At 37.9% G+C, this 16376-nt stretch overlaps 1 protein-coding gene and 1 long non-coding RNA gene across 2 annotated transcripts in view; one reads left to right on the forward strand and one right to left on the reverse strand.

Moving 5' to 3' along the window:
• Positions 1–16376, forward strand: part of LOC121901025 — a 38554-nt gene that overhangs the window by 18303 nt on the left and 3875 nt on the right. The window contains exon 3 of the long non-coding RNA XR_006097161.1: positions 12419–12486. This is a non-coding gene — a long non-coding RNA (uncharacterized LOC121901025). The remainder of the gene's footprint in view (positions 1–12418; positions 12487–16376) is intronic.
• On the reverse strand, positions 7368–13241 carry mob3a (MOB kinase activator 3A). The gene is made up of 4 exons (XM_042417651.1): positions 13000–13241; positions 10527–11096; positions 9063–9265; positions 7368–7812 (listed from the first exon to the last, which is right to left on the reverse strand). Exons 2-4 carry the CDS (start codon positions 10942–10944, stop codon positions 7783–7785), a joined length of 651 nt encoding a protein of 216 aa, XP_042273585.1. The 5' UTR covers positions 10945–11096; positions 13000–13241; the 3' UTR covers positions 7368–7782.

The raw sequence follows: 16376 nt of genomic DNA on the forward strand, positions 1-16376 counted from the left end.
AAAAAAATTCCCTGTCTGAGTCACCGCATGCTGACTGGCAGTGGCATTACTTCAGCTGCTGCGGCTTTTCATTATCACACAAACACACACGCACACATGCACGTATTCTCATGCAATCTACCGTAATAAGTGAAGGAGGAAGTAGTAGTTTTGGTTAGTTTATTCTATAATAATGTCATATTGTTATGAGATGATAAGCTGTTTTGTAAGTATAACCTTGATGTTAGTTAAACAGATGTTCCTTCAAAGTAAGTTACATCTGTCAAATAAATGTAGTGGAGTTAAAAGTACAATATTTACATCAGAAATGTTTTTGGAGTTAAAGTATAAAGTAGCATAAAATGCAATTACTTTTGCTCAAAACTGTATTTAAGTACACTTGACGAAGGCTGCAACTAACAATTATTTTCATTGTCGATTAATCTGTCACGTATTTCCTCAATGTTTGGTCCAGATGTCAGAAAATGGTGAAAACTGTAGATCAGTGTCTCCCAAAGTCCAAGGTGACGTCCTTAAATGTCTTGTTTTGGCCTGACCAACAGCCCACAAAGCCAAAGATATTCAGTTTATTGTCATAGAAGAGTAAAGTGACCAGAAAAAAGGAGCTGGAATCAGAGAATTTTAACATTTTTTTCTGGAAAAATTGACTCGAAATGATTAATCAATCATCAAAATAGTTGGTGATTAATTTAATAGTTGGCAGCTGATTGATTAATTGACTAATCGTTGAAGCTCTACATGTGATTTTCCATTACTGGATAGAAAATAGTTTCAGATATTTGGATTTTTATCAGACTAACTTAGATATAAAGTCTATTTGCTATTTGCTTTGGGAAAAGTAAGCAATTTTGATCAAGAATTACGTTAAAGAAAACATATTTCTGGACTTAAATTGTGCACATCAGAAATTTACTCAAGTAAGACACAATTATTCGTACATACATTTACACTAATCACTTGGATACACTCCAAACAGCTGACCAGGCTAGGTGAGTGGGACGGCCTGTTGCAACCCCCACCTTTTGTGATGCGTGACAAGGCAGACACGGCACGTTTTGAAGCCTGATGAGGAGGCCGCTCAGACGAAGGAGGAGACACTGTCTCATGGTTGTGATAATGAAAGAAATCCAAGAACTCTGATTATGCAGAAATGTGTGCACTCTTAACCCGTCCGCTAACTGTGAGATGCCACAGACATGACATGCTCGTACTATTTCATCAGAGAGATCAAAAACAAAGATATTGTTGACGGAGGCACAGTAGAGGGAAGGAAAACCCCTTCATTATCTCATAAATATTGATCTTTTAAATGCATATTAATATTAGAAAACAACAATAACTGTTTAGCATCTTGACACATGTTGCCTTAAATGTCACATGCTTAGTTGTGCCATGTGCTTTGTGCTTTGTCTGCAATTTGTTCTTTGTCACTGTATATAATCCCTATAGTCCAGCGTGCCGTTTTGTATTAATGTATTGTTTATCAAGGGTGTCTCGGTTGTTGAATCCATGTAAGGGTAGTTTTCAGGAGTTGGCTGCCTTGTGACTGGAGACTTTCTGCCTCTCCTCTTCCTTTCACCTTGTGCCCCTCAAACATAAGCCCGGTGGTAGCAAACATTACGCAAGCTTTTGGCTGACTATCCCAAGCCAGGAGCACATGGTGGAGTTACAGGTTTAGTAGGAAAACAAGCTCACACGTCGAAGTGCAGGGGGTGGGTCTGTGTAACTGCAGGTCAAAAGGAAGAGGGATGGGCCTTCATAAATAACTTTAGGTGGCAACAACCCCATTTCTATGACTGCAGTTCAGGGGCTATTCCACAATATCCTGATGCTTTATAGGGATACAGTGCAAAAGTTTCAAAGTAAAATGAGGATGCTTTCAAAAATAAAGCCATGAAGAGTTTTTATTTGTCAGTTAACTTCTTGCAAAGTGCAGTAAACACTAATATTTGGTGTGACTATGCTCGCTTTGCCTTTAAAACAGCACCAGTTCTCCCCGGTACACTTGAACATAGTTTTTCAAAGTACTTGGCAGGTAGGTTGTTCCAAGCATCTTGGAGAACTTTCCACACTTCTACTTCTGTGGATTTAGTCTGTCTCAGCTGTTTCTGCCTCTTCATGTAATCCCAGACTGACTCAATGATGTGGAGATCAGGGCTCTGTGGGGGCCACACCATCTGTTGCAGGACTCCTTGTTCTTCTGGTCACTAAGGATAGTTATTTATGACTGGCTGTGTGTTTTGGGTCGTTGTCATGCTGCTGAATAGGTTTGGGACTGTTCAGAGGCCTGTCTGATTATTGCATAATGGATAAGAATCTAAAAGTCTAAAGTGCCTACAACTTTTGCACAGTGCTGTATATCTGTAGATAAAGATGTTTGTTTAAACCCCAGAATTGTAATGTTGCTGTGTGTCATTGTATCTGATAGATCACCCTATAGATTTCCATAATGAGTCTATGACTGCAACACTGAAATATCATTCAACACTTTTTCAGAATTGCCTCCACCAACGCTCCAACATGCATAATTAGTGGCCTCAGCACTTAATTTAAACCTCAGTAACCCAACAGTGTGCCAGTCAGCACAAACTCATGCTGTGCAGCCAAACATTGTTCAAATTCACATAACTTACTAACTCCAGTGGAGGTGGTAAATGAGTGTAAAATCATGCACAAAAAAACTACAATATTTAATAAATTTCTGGTTTGAATATTTCACTTGGTATAAACATCCAATAGCTTTAACCGAGAGCTGGAACGAGCCAAACTGTCAGAAAGTGTGGAATAAGATCATTTTTCTAAGCTTAAGGCGAAAACTTCATGTTTAAAGGGTTAACATTAACCTTTCTGAACTCTGCCCCCCTCATAAAAGCATTCAAAGCTTGCAGCTATATGAACATGTCAAAGTAAAAGAGCTCAAAGCCACAATTTAAATGCTTTGTTAAAGGTTAGAACACGTCATTTTGTCTGATGTATTGAAAGGACCTCAGGTACAGTATGTGTGAACCAGCAGGATTTGCAACAACATTCCTGTACTATCTAGTATAAACTGTACAGTACAATACACTATATGCACGTGTTAAGACGTATGGCTGTACCTGTGAATGTATTCATGTAGTGCACGTTTAGTACGTCCAATAAAACTGCAGAAGATGCTTGAAGTTCCCTGTTAAAAAAACGTTGCATACTTTTCTCTGGTGGTAAGGTCATAGTGCCCCGGAGTGCGGATCGTACCTTTTCTTAGAAACCTTCACAGAGTAAACTTCTAAGAAGCAAGTTGACTCTCGATAGGAAAAGACTCAAACATAACCTCTGGCAAAAATGAACGCGCTTAAGGTATTACAGGGGGAGGACAGCTTGCTGATGAAATGTAAAAACAAGTAATTCTTTTGGAAAAGACTCCAGTGTCCTTAAAAAGTCCTTTAACACAGAGGGAGTTACCAAGGATTTTGCAACAGTCCTTGTTTTTCTTCCAACTGTGTTCCAGTTGTGCTCTGGAAAAACCTTTTGTATTCTTTTTTTGCACTTTGCTCTCCTTACATAACCGTGTATAACAATGCATATTTGAAATGAATCATGTTTTTAAATTCTTGGAAATCTTTTAGATTGAGCAACACACCAACAACTCAGTCTGTTCCTTGTCAGCACACAGTTGAAATGTTATTTATTTCCATGGACGTTTGGACTGGGCTGTAATCTTTGTGTCACTACTTAATGTCTGAATAACCGGTTGTGACACAAAACTATCATGGTGCATTAGTTTTCAGAAACAAATGATTGGGTGTAAGACATGTTAGAAATGGAATGACACACAGTTACTTTCATTTTTTTAAAATTCAATTCAATTCAGTTTTGTTTATATAGCGCCAAATCACAACAAAAGTCATCTCAGGGGACTTTTCACATAGAGAAGGTCTAGACTGTACTCTTTAATTTACAGAGACCCAACAATTCCCCCATGAGCAAGCACTCGGCGACAGTGGTAAGGAAAAACTCCCCTTTAAAAGGGAGAAACCTCAAGCACAACCCAGCTCTAGGTGGGCGGCCATCTGCTTTGACCGGTTGGCTTGACACTATATTGTGACTCTATGGTGCGATTACACTGATTTATGCTATTGTGCAAACTTCAGGCAAGATTACAGTAAACAGAGGAACACTTCCATGTCCGTAATGGAAAGGGAAATTAGTGTTTGTTGTGGTTTGCAGCATATAATGATGTAAAAATATCCTCATATACACAAAGAGATGCATTGTGTTACGCTTTGATTTAATCGTCTTTTGTTGTGTAGTATTGTGACTTTTAGAGCCGCAGCTTACTAATATTTTCATTGTAGATTAATCTACTGATTATTTTTCTCTATTAGTTAATTGATTGACCTTGTAAACCTCAGGAAATAGTGAAAAAATAACATCATCATCCTGAGAGCCCCAGGCTCATGTAAGACAAAGAAAAACAGCCAATTCTTAGTGGAGAAGCTGAGCAAATGTTTGCCATTTCTGCTTAAAAAATAACTTAATGATTAATCAGTTATCTGAAGTGGCATGGGTTTAGGTTGAACTATATGAAATAACTTTCCTCTGGGCCCCCTCTTGAATAATTCATAATCTTACTGAAAATTTTGTGGGTCCCCTCTAGCGGTGGGCCCCTAAAATCATGATTCCCTTTCATTCCACTCACTGCCGCGCTGCATGAGGCAACAACTAACTCACGAGCAACAAAACCGTTAAGGGTGTGTGCTCATTCCTACATTTGCTGAGTCACATTATCTACCAAACCCTTTCTCTTACGTGTAAATAATCACACTGTACCATCAAAACAACAGGCAGACACTGCTTCGTAAACCCTGACAAGAGCTGGACAAGCTTCAGTCTGATTGGTTGCAGCCTGAAACTCTTCCCCTTGTTCTTGGCCTCTTTCCAGTACTTCCCCTCATGTCTTGAAACTGCAGAGCCCTTCTAGGCTGTCTGGTACATTCCAGAGGAGAAAAACACATCCGAGGGAGGGAGGGAAGAGCAGAACGCTGCTCATCTCTGCCAGAGTACAGTGGAGTGGTTAGAGGAAATGACTCCACTGAATAAGGAGGGAGAGAGAGGAGGGACAATCCTGTAAGAGGATCAGGTTTCAGGAGGCAATGAGGTCATGTCAGCGTTTGATGTTATTGGGGCAGATAGTTACATCATGTAGGTTTATTAAAATGTGTATTAACACTGTCTTGAATGAAGGAAAGGAACTAAAAATTATATTTCAGCTGTGAATACAGTGACACACGTGCGATTTGGTGCATAAACATCCAGTTTCGGTGACTAACTGACAGGTCATGACAGATAATGACCCCTGGCCTTCCTCCAGAGGTAGTGGTGAAAGAAGTATTATAATCATCACGAGTCAAAGGCTCTTACATTTGATTTTCCACCTGCGTGAAGTTGTGGAAAAGTACTGCACTGTAAGTGCATTTTTGAGGTATTTGTGCTTTTCTTTTCCATGTAATGCCACTTCACACTTCTACTCTGCAACATTTCAGTTAATATTGTATTTTTTACTCCATCACATTTACTTCAAACCTATAGTTACGAGCTACTTTTCAGTTTAAGGTTTTACATAAAAAACAACGAATTCACAAATAAACCCATATAATGACAGAGTTTAGTAGGGACAACTTGTCTTGTTACAGGTGTTTATGACTTTATTCCCCCTCTATACTTCTCAGATGGTTTCATTTAAATAACTTTTCGAGGCCCTAAAAGGTAAAAAAAAATGTCAATACTTCACAAAACAGCAACAATTAAAAGTCCTAATAATTTGTACAAATTTGTCTGAACTCTTGTGACCCTTTGGAGGGGGCCCACATCTTGATTAGGAGCCACTAACTAGCTCCACCTCGACCAGATACAACAGTAAAATGCTACTTATGCACTGGTACATCAGCATTAAAGGACAGCTTCACAATTCTTCAAATCTGTCTTAAAACAACAGTCAAGTGCCCACATGAACAGAGAAAGAGGTTTTCATCATTCCTCCTGTTCACACTTACCATTAAAAGATCCCCTTCAAATGTGCTTTCAATCTAAGTGATGGGGCCAAAATACAGTGTGTCCACACAGTCATTTTGTGCGAAAATGCATTTAAAAGTTTATGTGAAGCTTATAAAAGGCCTTAGCAGTCTGAGTTAGTCATATCAGGAGCTGACTGCCTTGTGACTGGGGGCTTTCTTCAGCGTTATGAAGGGATCTTCTGATGGCTTAGTACAAACAGTAGGAATGATTATGTCAAGAAAAACCTATTTCAGAGTGTTCATTTGGGCACATGACTGTTGTTTTAAGACAGACTTGAAAAATTGTGAAGCCATCCTTTAACTTAACGACCTAATATATAATAATATATCAGTCATGGGAATCATTTACCTTGTTCTTTTTTACTTTAAGTTCATTTTGCTGATACTTCTTTTGCACTTTACTGAGTAGGAATTTGATTGCAGGACTTTTACGTGTAATGGAGTATTTTGACACTGTTGTATTAGCACTTTCACTTAAAGATCAGAGTATTTCCTCCACCACTTCTTGTGTTTACTTTGGCGTGTTTCTTGTGTGCAGAATTGCTGCTCATTATTTATATAATCCACAACATTATGACTGACAACTGCCTCTAAATCTAATCAACAATGTCGTCCTCAAGCCTATTTAGGACCATTGTTGACCCGATCATGCAAAGCCGAGTTCATTCATAACAGAAAAGTCTCTGTATTCATCACAGTACAGTCTGGCCTGTTTTCTTACATAACCAGCTTAGAGGAATCATTAACCCAAATCAGGCTCCATTTCCCCTCTACATGACTATAAAGTGGGACATTGAGCAGATTTCATGAGGGCAACTACATTAACTGCATGATTACAGTATTTCCCCATCACACGGCTTTTGGTATCTGATGCCACCCAGTGGACGATTTTGAACACTGTCACACATGTGTTGCCACCAGAGTTTTGTCACGTGAGGTTCGAGTCTCATGTGACCTTCAGCTGCAAAGAGTATCTGCAACAAACACCTGCAGGTTTGACATCTGAGAACCTGCCTGGTGGCCCAAAGCCCAAAGTGTAAAATAACATTGACGTGATAGTATTGGAGTCATCAGCAGGCCATTATTGTCTGACTTAATATTTTGGGACGGTTTGATCATAAAACGCTACATCACTGCTTTTACTGTTCAGTTAGTCTGTAAAATGCAACAGATGTGAGTGCTAAAACTGACTGAACTGTTGACAGATTTGGAGGGTCACAGAATAATATCTTTCCTACCTGGGCAAAAGAAAATAATTAGAGTAGCTTCAGGAAGGAAAACCAGTCAGTGTTAATCTAAAGACAGATTACGAAATTCAAATTACAACAGAGTAGAGAATTTTAATGAAACAACATAGCAATTTTATAGATGAACAGTAACAAATCGTACTAATTTTAGATCTTTTTTAGACAGAAAGAAACAGAAGCATCCTGGAATGATTTGAGATTCAAATAAAATAGAAAACAAAAAACATCAACATGAACATACGCCTCTTAATACTGTGCTCTGATAAAATGTTACTGATAAAACTTTTAAAAAGGAACAGAACACCTCACATGACATGGTTCTTGGTTAAAACCTACAGTATGCAGCTAAAATAGATTACAGTACTTAAATATAAAAATAGACTCTTTTTTTGAATTCATTTGTTCTTTAAGTTCTCCGCTGCAGTCTTCTAGATGGACGGATGTGTTTGTCCGGTGTGCGTCCACAGGTCAGCTGTGCTCCCTCAGTGGCACATCCGAGAGGTCATCTCTTTCTGCGGTGGACACAAACCACATGCAGGTGCTACAGTGAGTTACAGCGGTGAAGGTGCTTAAAATGTATATTAGTTAGCTAAGATGCATCTTTGCAGATGAGAATGTGCTGGATTTTAAATTAAAAATTAAAAAAAAAAAAAAGTCAAAATATTTGCTCACATATTGCAAACACACAGTAAATTGCATATTTTTTTGGTGATAGAACTATATAAGAGCATGAGGCATGCAAAACACACTCAGAATATATAGTCTCTCAAAACTGTAGAAAATGTGACTATACATTTAATTAGGGCTGCAACTAATGATTATTTTTATTATCAATTAATATATCAATTATCTTGTTGATTAATCTATTAGTCGCTTGGTCTATAAGATGTCAGAAAATGGTGAAAAATGTTGCTCTTCATTTGTCCAAAACAACAGTCATCAATCCAAAGATATTCAGTTTACTGTCACTGAAGTTGACAAGTAAACAAAGTAAACTTTGTTTAAAAAAAATAACTAAAAACGATTAATCTTATCAAAATAGTTGGCGATTAATTTTCTGTGGATCAACTAATCGATTGATCGACTCATCTTTGCATTTCTACTTCTAATTAGCGATCACTTCACAATGGGACAGTTTACCCACTTCTTTACTTTTTACTTCCTCTATCAGCTTATCAACGATCTATTTGTATTGATCTCTGCGTCAGCTGATAAGTAACAAGTTGCAGTACAGAAATGCTAACGATATGTTCGAGGTAATTTTACATAGTTTGTCCACCAGATGGCGCTGACAAGCTTATTTTTTTCAACTGTAAAATATATCACTCAGGACGTACACTTAACGAAAATGTTTTACGTCATGTATTTATGTAAAAGCAATATTGTCTGATATACTGTTATCAGATTTGTATTGAATATCAATATCGGTTTCAGCTTCAAAAATCCAGTATTGTTATGTTATTACGCATTTCAATGCCATATCTTACTTTCATGTGACTTTGTAAAGGTAGCAGGTATCATTATACATTTATTCGAATAATTTATGATTATTATATTAACTCTGTCCACATCTGACACAGTTCTTTTCTTTAAAAAAAGATCTACACTAGAATTATTCATCCAAATAATGATTGATGATGATAAATAGAGTACAGCTCTTAAATAGTTCAAGGTTGTGTATCTATAACTCTGTAATTTGTATATAGCTCAATGCTTTTGTTCACAGTTTCGTTTCCACCTGCATGCTACATCTTTGACTCACCAGAGGCTCGAGCTCTTTGTGGTCAGTGAGGTTGAACTCAGTGACAAAGTAATAGAAATGCTTGTAGCAGGTGTTGACGTGAGCCTCGGCCCCCATCTGGCTCACACGGTCAAAGTGGTGGATGTAGACGTGGACAAACACCCGGAACAGACGTGACAAAATCTTCTTAGCCACCTGCATGAAGGTCTTAGGGAATGGAGTACCTGGGAGTCAAACAGATGGAGACATGAGAACACAGCAGTCAATCCACTTTTTGTTATCTGCTCCACAGAGAGAAGTTTAAAACACATTTAAAATATTGAGGTTTCGAAGCCATTGGTTATAAAATACTCTTGTTTTTAACCTTCTCCTGTCCTCTGAAGCCCCCTCAGGTTGGACACCAGTGTGCTAAAAAGACCCAACCAGTATCAGTATATACGTGAATGGAAAACCAACACATCTTGGTCAGGGGGGGATAAGCCCCAGCTCTAACCAAGTGATTAATTTAGTATGTCGTTTTGCTTTGACTAATTCAATAACAGTTCAGGAATCTGTTCCAGAGGACAGGAGCGTCAGAGGTCGTTTCTATTCATAGTGTGTTGTACATTGTGTGACCCATTTTTAAATCCATTGCTTGGATGTTTCTGTAGTTAGTCAGATGCCGAGCCACAGCAACACACGTGCGCGGGGCTACAGACGGAGATAATAGAAAACCAAGAATGCCGTGACAACAGAGGATGGTGTGCAATGTTTGCAAACACTGTGTGTAATCTAATAAATGTGGCCTTACAGATTTAATCTAAAACATCTTTTAGTTGTCCATTGTGGCTTCAAATTTTACATGCCTTCACTCCGCAGAAGTGTATCTGCTTCTCGTTTTATTTTGTTTTTTCTACATGACACGTCCCTGTGGATCATGCTGGATTGTTTAGTCCGTTTCATCCAGACAGAAAATTAATTGGTGACATTTTTAGAAGATTGGTCAAGTCATTTATTATGTAAAAATACCAAATATTAGCTTGTTGCAGCATCTCAAATGTGAGAATTTGCTGTTTTTCTCCATTTTAATATCATCGTTATTTGAATGCCTTTGGGGGTTTTTCCACAATAAGCAATTTTAAGACATCACTATGAGCTCTTGTGACTTCGGATGGACATTTAGCATTGTTATGGACTAGATAATACCTTGAAATTGCAGAATTGACAATAGATATGATGACTGGTCACAACCTTACGTGTGACATGAGGAGTCTATGAAAGGTGGTGGCTTGGTTAACACACAAGATGACTACAGTACTTGTTTCGTTTTGAATACATTTGATTTGAACCATGAGATCCTTTACAGCATGACTAGTATAACTTTAACATGCTAAGGTAAGCCAGTTTCCTGCAGTGGAAACCCCCCCCACTGGGCACAACCACCAAAAATCCTGTGACCTAATTCTGGATGTTCACACACCATCTGCAGCTAATCTCAACACTTACCGACGTTAGTGGGGAAGATGTTCTCGTTGTTGATTTGTACCTCGATCCAGTCCATGAGAAGGCTCATGTATTTGGGGGCCGACAGGGCAGTCGGCCTCTTGTACTTTTGCTCGTCCTGCCAGCGGTATTCGTACTTGGGCCCACCGGACATTACGGGGCAGGTTTGATCGGTGCAGGAGTCGCTGATGGTGCCGTAGATGAGGTTGATGCGGTTGAAGAAGTCGACCACGTGGACAGCCACCCAGTCGTTGAGGTCCTCCCCGTGGGGCAGCTGCACGGCCTGCTTCAGGTCCAGCCCCGCGTTCAGAGACGCCTGGGCCTTCTTGTGCAGCTCGAAGCGCTGCGTCCCGGGCTCAAACTTGCGCTTGGGCCGGAATGTCCTGTCTTTGTTGAAGACTTGTTTCAGGGCCATGGACATGGTCGCATGTGGTGGTGACCGGCGATTAGTTTGAATGCTTCTGGTGAATTATTTACTGTTGAAATGGAAGCAGTCAAAAGGTTGTGTAAACAACCAGCAGAGTTTTTGTTATGGACTGTCTTTTGTTATTTGTTTGGACTCAGTGTGTGATCCTGCGTATGATAAAAAGAGAGGAGAGGAAAACAAAAGAGTGAGAGTTTGGTTAATAGATGCATTGCAGATCTTAATTGAAGTTATATTTTCTATTAAGCCTGATTTTTAGGAAACACTCATTCCTTATATTTTGCAAAATATTACAATCTAGGGCTACAACTAACAATTTACTTTCATTATCAATTCATTTCATTTTTTTTAGTTATTTTCCTTATCAGTTATTCATTTAGTAGATAAAATGTCAACCATGATTTCCCACAGTCCAAAACACAGATACATTATCTATTAACTGTCAAAAGACAAACAAATCCTACCAGTTAAGAGGCTGGAAGTAGGTAAAGTTTAGCTTTCAAGTTTGAAAAACTACTCAAAAGATTAATTGATTAAGAAAATAGTTAGATTTATACTCTGTTGATCACCTTATCAATCGGTGAACTCATTATTTCTGCTCTGTTACAATCTCTCAAGCTTATTAAAGTCCTCCTCCACTCAAAAACATTTTTCTTTGTGATCCTACAGCTTCACTGCAGAATGAGTTTGGCACCAGAAGGCTGTTTTCATATTTGTCTGTTGAAAGTGGAAAGTTTCTCTTTGCTCATTGAAAATCTCATTTTAAGCGGAGGGCGTACAGCATGATTTGTGACGTCACAAATAGTTTGGAAGCCTATTCTGATCCAATAGTCAACTTAAACAAGTGCAATGTCGAAACTTGAAGCCTCCAGTGCACAAACACTGAGAACTGACTTTACAGTAAAAAAGGAGACATTTTGTGTCCAGCATTTGAAATGAAAAATATTTGGATATCAATAGATCCTGGAATTTTTTAATGAGGGAGAAGGAGTAGATGTAATTTTAAGGATTTTAACAAGATAATTGAACTTTTTATTTTGAGGAAAACCATATAAGCCACAAATTATTATTCAAAGTAGCTAGAATATTTTATATACATCTTAAACATGTCTGGAGGGGATCTTTAAACATATAACACATTGTAGTTTGTGGGGAAATTCCACAACATTAACATGTGTGTCCCAGTTTTCACATTGTCTGGGAACTAATCTTGCATGCAGGGAAGCAGTGAAGTGTTTAAGCCCCTTACTCACTTTCTTAGGCTCTAATATAAAACTTAAATCCATAATGTTTATCTTGAGAGCTGGCATGAAAGATGGAGATCAATTAAAGATTAAGCCATAAATTTAAAGTGCATGAGCATAAATAAATGAGTGAATATACAGCATGTATATTTTAATCGAAATGTCATTCTCATCATTAAATACAGAAAAGTTTACTGTTCTACTAAAGTTTATCTTCCACTCAATAGTTGCCTGAGGTGGTCGATTCAAATACATTGAAGATAACCTGGATTCACCTCTGACCTCATCATCTCAGGTAAGATAGATAGGAAAACAGAAAGCTTGCATTGAAGACGATGCATGGTCTCGCAGTGAACATGACTCATTTCCTATTTCAGGCACTCATTTCGCCTTGAAACTAAGAATCTGCGGAATTACAATAAAACACAAGTCAAACCGGCTGTTACTAATATAACAGGACCATATTAGACTAATGTAACGTTACACCTCCATTTAAATACGCTCATCGCATCTCTGTCGTAACTTTATGCTGTTTTAACCTATTTTCCGAGATAAAAGCCAAGAGATTAAACAGCAGGGCACATGACGACTGTACCAAGTTTATATGACGTGACTAGCTAACTCGGTCGGACTTGTTGCTCATGAAAACAGCTATAAAAAACCCAAAATGCAGCACAAATCCACATCATTCCCACTTAATTCACATCACATTTTACATAAATCGGACTAAAAACAGACGTTTTTTCAGACTGGTGATCAAACGGTGACGAAATCGCACAGTTGAAAAAAGCCACTTTCGCGAACTTACTTGTTGTTCCGCCTTCCTGTTCCGCCAGTTTCCTTCGATATTTTATCGAAAATTATCTGGTTACTGATCGATGGCTCTACGTCAACGACATATGCAGACTACATTATGGAGAGACGGTGCGATTCATGTTGTGGAATTACTGTTAATTCAATAAACATGTCACTTTAATAAAGAAACTAACGGCTGACTCCTCCCTGCCGACCGAAAAGTGTACCGACGTCAAGCTCGCGCCTCTCAGAGCAACTTCCGGTACCGACTTTCTAAATAATGGAGTTCTTAATTTAGGCTCTGCAGTAATTCTGTTATGAATTGTAAAACCGCAGTTGTAATAAAGATATGATCAAAGAGAAGTGTGTGTCAAATAACAATGCCATTATTGTTTTATTTGCTCCAAAACAATATACCGATGAACAGAAGTGAGAATTAACAAACTACATTAATTCAGGTACTGTACGATACGATATGACACGATTGATACGATATAATACAATATGATATTATACAATATGACATGATACAATACGATACAATACAATACAATATAATACAATACAATACGACATACGATACAATACGATACAATACAGTACGATATGATATGGTATGATACAATACAATATAATACAATACGACACAATACGATACAATACATTACAATACAATACGATATGATACAATACAATATGATACGATACAATATGATACGATACAATACGATACAATACAATATGATTAGGGCTGGGTATCGGTACTCAATACCTATAAGTTAACAACCTAAATAACCCAATACCAAGTAGTATCAATACTTCTCCAGTCAAAAAATACCTGCATTTGATCCATTTTGTATCAAAATCTAGAAAAAAAATTGAATCCTCCTTGAATTTGGAGGAGTGGTGGCATTTTATGCAGCTGAACGCTTCCATTCACATGACGGGTAGCGAATGAAGTGGGAAAAAAAAGGTATCAAATGAAGGACTGTATTGGTATCGATATCACTTTACTGGTATTGGTACTGGTGTCATAATTTTTTAAATGATACCCAGCCCTAGGTACGATACGATACGATACGATACGATACGATACGATACGATACGATACGATACGATACGATACAATGCGATACAAAATAATTTATTAATCCATCAGGGGGGAAACTGAGTGTCACCAAACATATAGGACAGACAACAGTTAGGACAATAGGAAAAAAGCATACACATCTTAAGGTAGTACAAAATAAGGGGAGAACACAGCACCGAACATCAATATGACTTTACTAACGTATGTTAGTTGTTATATATGACATCAACGTCAACATATACATGGATACCAACATCATCACAATCCTCAGTACAACCACCATCCTAGTCATCAACATCAGATCATCATCATCGATAGTGAACAAACTTCACCACAGTAGGTACAAAGGACTTCCTGAATCTCTCTGAAGCGCACCTGGGCATAACAAGCCTGTCGCTAAAAGAGCTCTCCAGCTCGCTAAAAACATAGTACACTGAATGATCCACATTTTGCATAACACTCTTGAGCTTCCTACCTATTCTTTGCTCCACGATCACTTGAGGGGAGTCAGTAGTCAAGCCAATAATGCTGATCAGTTTATTGATCTAGTTCCTGTCCTCTGAGATTAAGCTTCTTCCCCAGCAGACAACAGCCTAAAATAGGTCACCTGCTAAAATGTTTTGATAAAACATGTGTCGGAGTGACCTGCTGACATCAGAAGATCGGAGCTTCCTGAGGAAAAACAGCCTGGACTGGGCCCTTTTAAAGACGGTACTGGTGTTCTCTTTCCAGTCCAGCCTATTATCCAAAAGGACACTGAGGTACTTGTAAGAGGAAACCACCTCAATGGCCTCATCTTTAATCAGGACAGGGGTTACCGCAGCCTTTTTCTTTCTTAAGTCAATGATAAGCTCCTTGGTCTTACTTATATTTAAAATTTTCATCAAACCATTTGACAAAGCCATCTACCTCCTGTTGGTAAGCTAGATGTTTGTCTTCGAGGATGTAGCCAACGAGTGCAGAATCATCAACATGAGCACAAGTTTGAGGTGATGGTACTTTGTTTAAGTTTTTCCAATTTAGGAGACATTTTTGTCAGTAGACCTTCACTTCAGAGGGGATATCATACTTTTTAAACCACAGCAATTATAATAACAATACATTTTATTTATAGAGAGATTTTCAAGGTACTCAAAGACGCTTTACATAAACTAAAAGGATCATAAAACAAACACAAAATCTCTCAGCCAGGTGTGGATATGAGCCTCTTTACTGAGATTTCACATCTAAGAGAAAAAAAGAAAAAATATCACTCTTGTCTGATGAAAATTTAAAACATAAAATGTTCAGCAAATACAAGGTTATTTCCCTTTGATGACAACATCTTCCAGAAAGTTTCAGGGAGTTTCCTCAAACCACAGAAGAGGATGTAATCATTAGACCAACCTCAAAGCAGGAAAATCATGAAGTAATCTTTTTTTTTTTTAAATTCTCTAAAATGTGAGAAGATTAAAGTTTTCATTTTGAATTTATTGTTGATGTTCAATTTTAGGTATTTAGGGATGACACTTTGAATGCTTGAGTGCATTTTACCACATAAAGTGACATGAGTCAGATTCTGAGCGCAGGACTTTGACCTGTAATGGACTGTTTGTCCATTGTGTTATATCCTTTCGCTTTTAATCAATGGATGTTGGTTGTGACGTCACCACTGCAAGCAGACAGCAGACCCACTGACTAAAGAGGTTTGTCCTTATTTTGAAGGGGGATTTAAGGACTTCCTGTGTTGTGAGGCCTTCAGTTTCAGCTCACATGTGTTTCCTTTGATGTGTCATTATTGAGACAGAGGGCAGCCTGACTAAACACATTTATTATGATTGCTACACCTGAACACTTTTCAAATAAAAATGTCAGAGAATCTCCGGTCCTTCCCACCTCTTCTCTCCCTACTTTCTCCTACTTGATTATTAATTGAATTAAAATGTATTGAAATAGATCCTCTGTGGATCCATTGGTTTTACTGTTTTAGACAGTTGACTTTATTACTAATATTTTTAATTGTATAAAATTGGATTAGTATTTTGTTCTAAAAAGTAGTTATACTGTAAGAGGAAATAATTACTGACAAATTACCCAGCTAGTCATATAAACTCAATAAAACTTTATTTATATCAGAAGAAAGAATGTCAACAGAAAAAGCAATAAACGTAAGAAAGGGACAGTAATCTACATTTTTGTGTAGTGGGGTTGTACTATGTACTATGTAGTATATGTACTATAGGGCACCTTTCGTACAGGTTAGCACAATTCAAAATGCTTTACAGATGACTGACAAGTCCATAATAAGAGAGGACAAATGT

The sequence above is a fragment of the Thunnus maccoyii genome, chromosome 7 (assembly GCF_910596095.1).
Source record: "Thunnus maccoyii chromosome 7, fThuMac1.1, whole genome shotgun sequence".
Classification (NCBI taxonomy): domain Eukaryota; kingdom Metazoa; phylum Chordata; class Actinopteri; order Scombriformes; family Scombridae; genus Thunnus; species Thunnus maccoyii.

What these genes read in the sequence shown, in the direction of transcription:
- mob3a (XM_042417651.1), bottom strand. Translation starts at nt 10,944, where the DNA reads ATGTCCATGGCCCTGAAACAAGTCTTCAACAAAGACAGGACATTCCGG. An exon ending in CATCTTCCCCACTAACGTCG is followed by an intron (nt 9,266 to 10,526) that starts GTAAGTGTTGAG and finishes TTTGACTCCCAG; the next exon opens with GTACTCCATTCCCTAAGACC. An exon ending in ACAAAGAGCTCGAGCCTCTG is followed by an intron (nt 7,813 to 9,062) that starts GTGAGTCAAAGA and finishes TGTCCACCGCAG; the next exon opens with AAAGAGATGACCTCTCGGAT.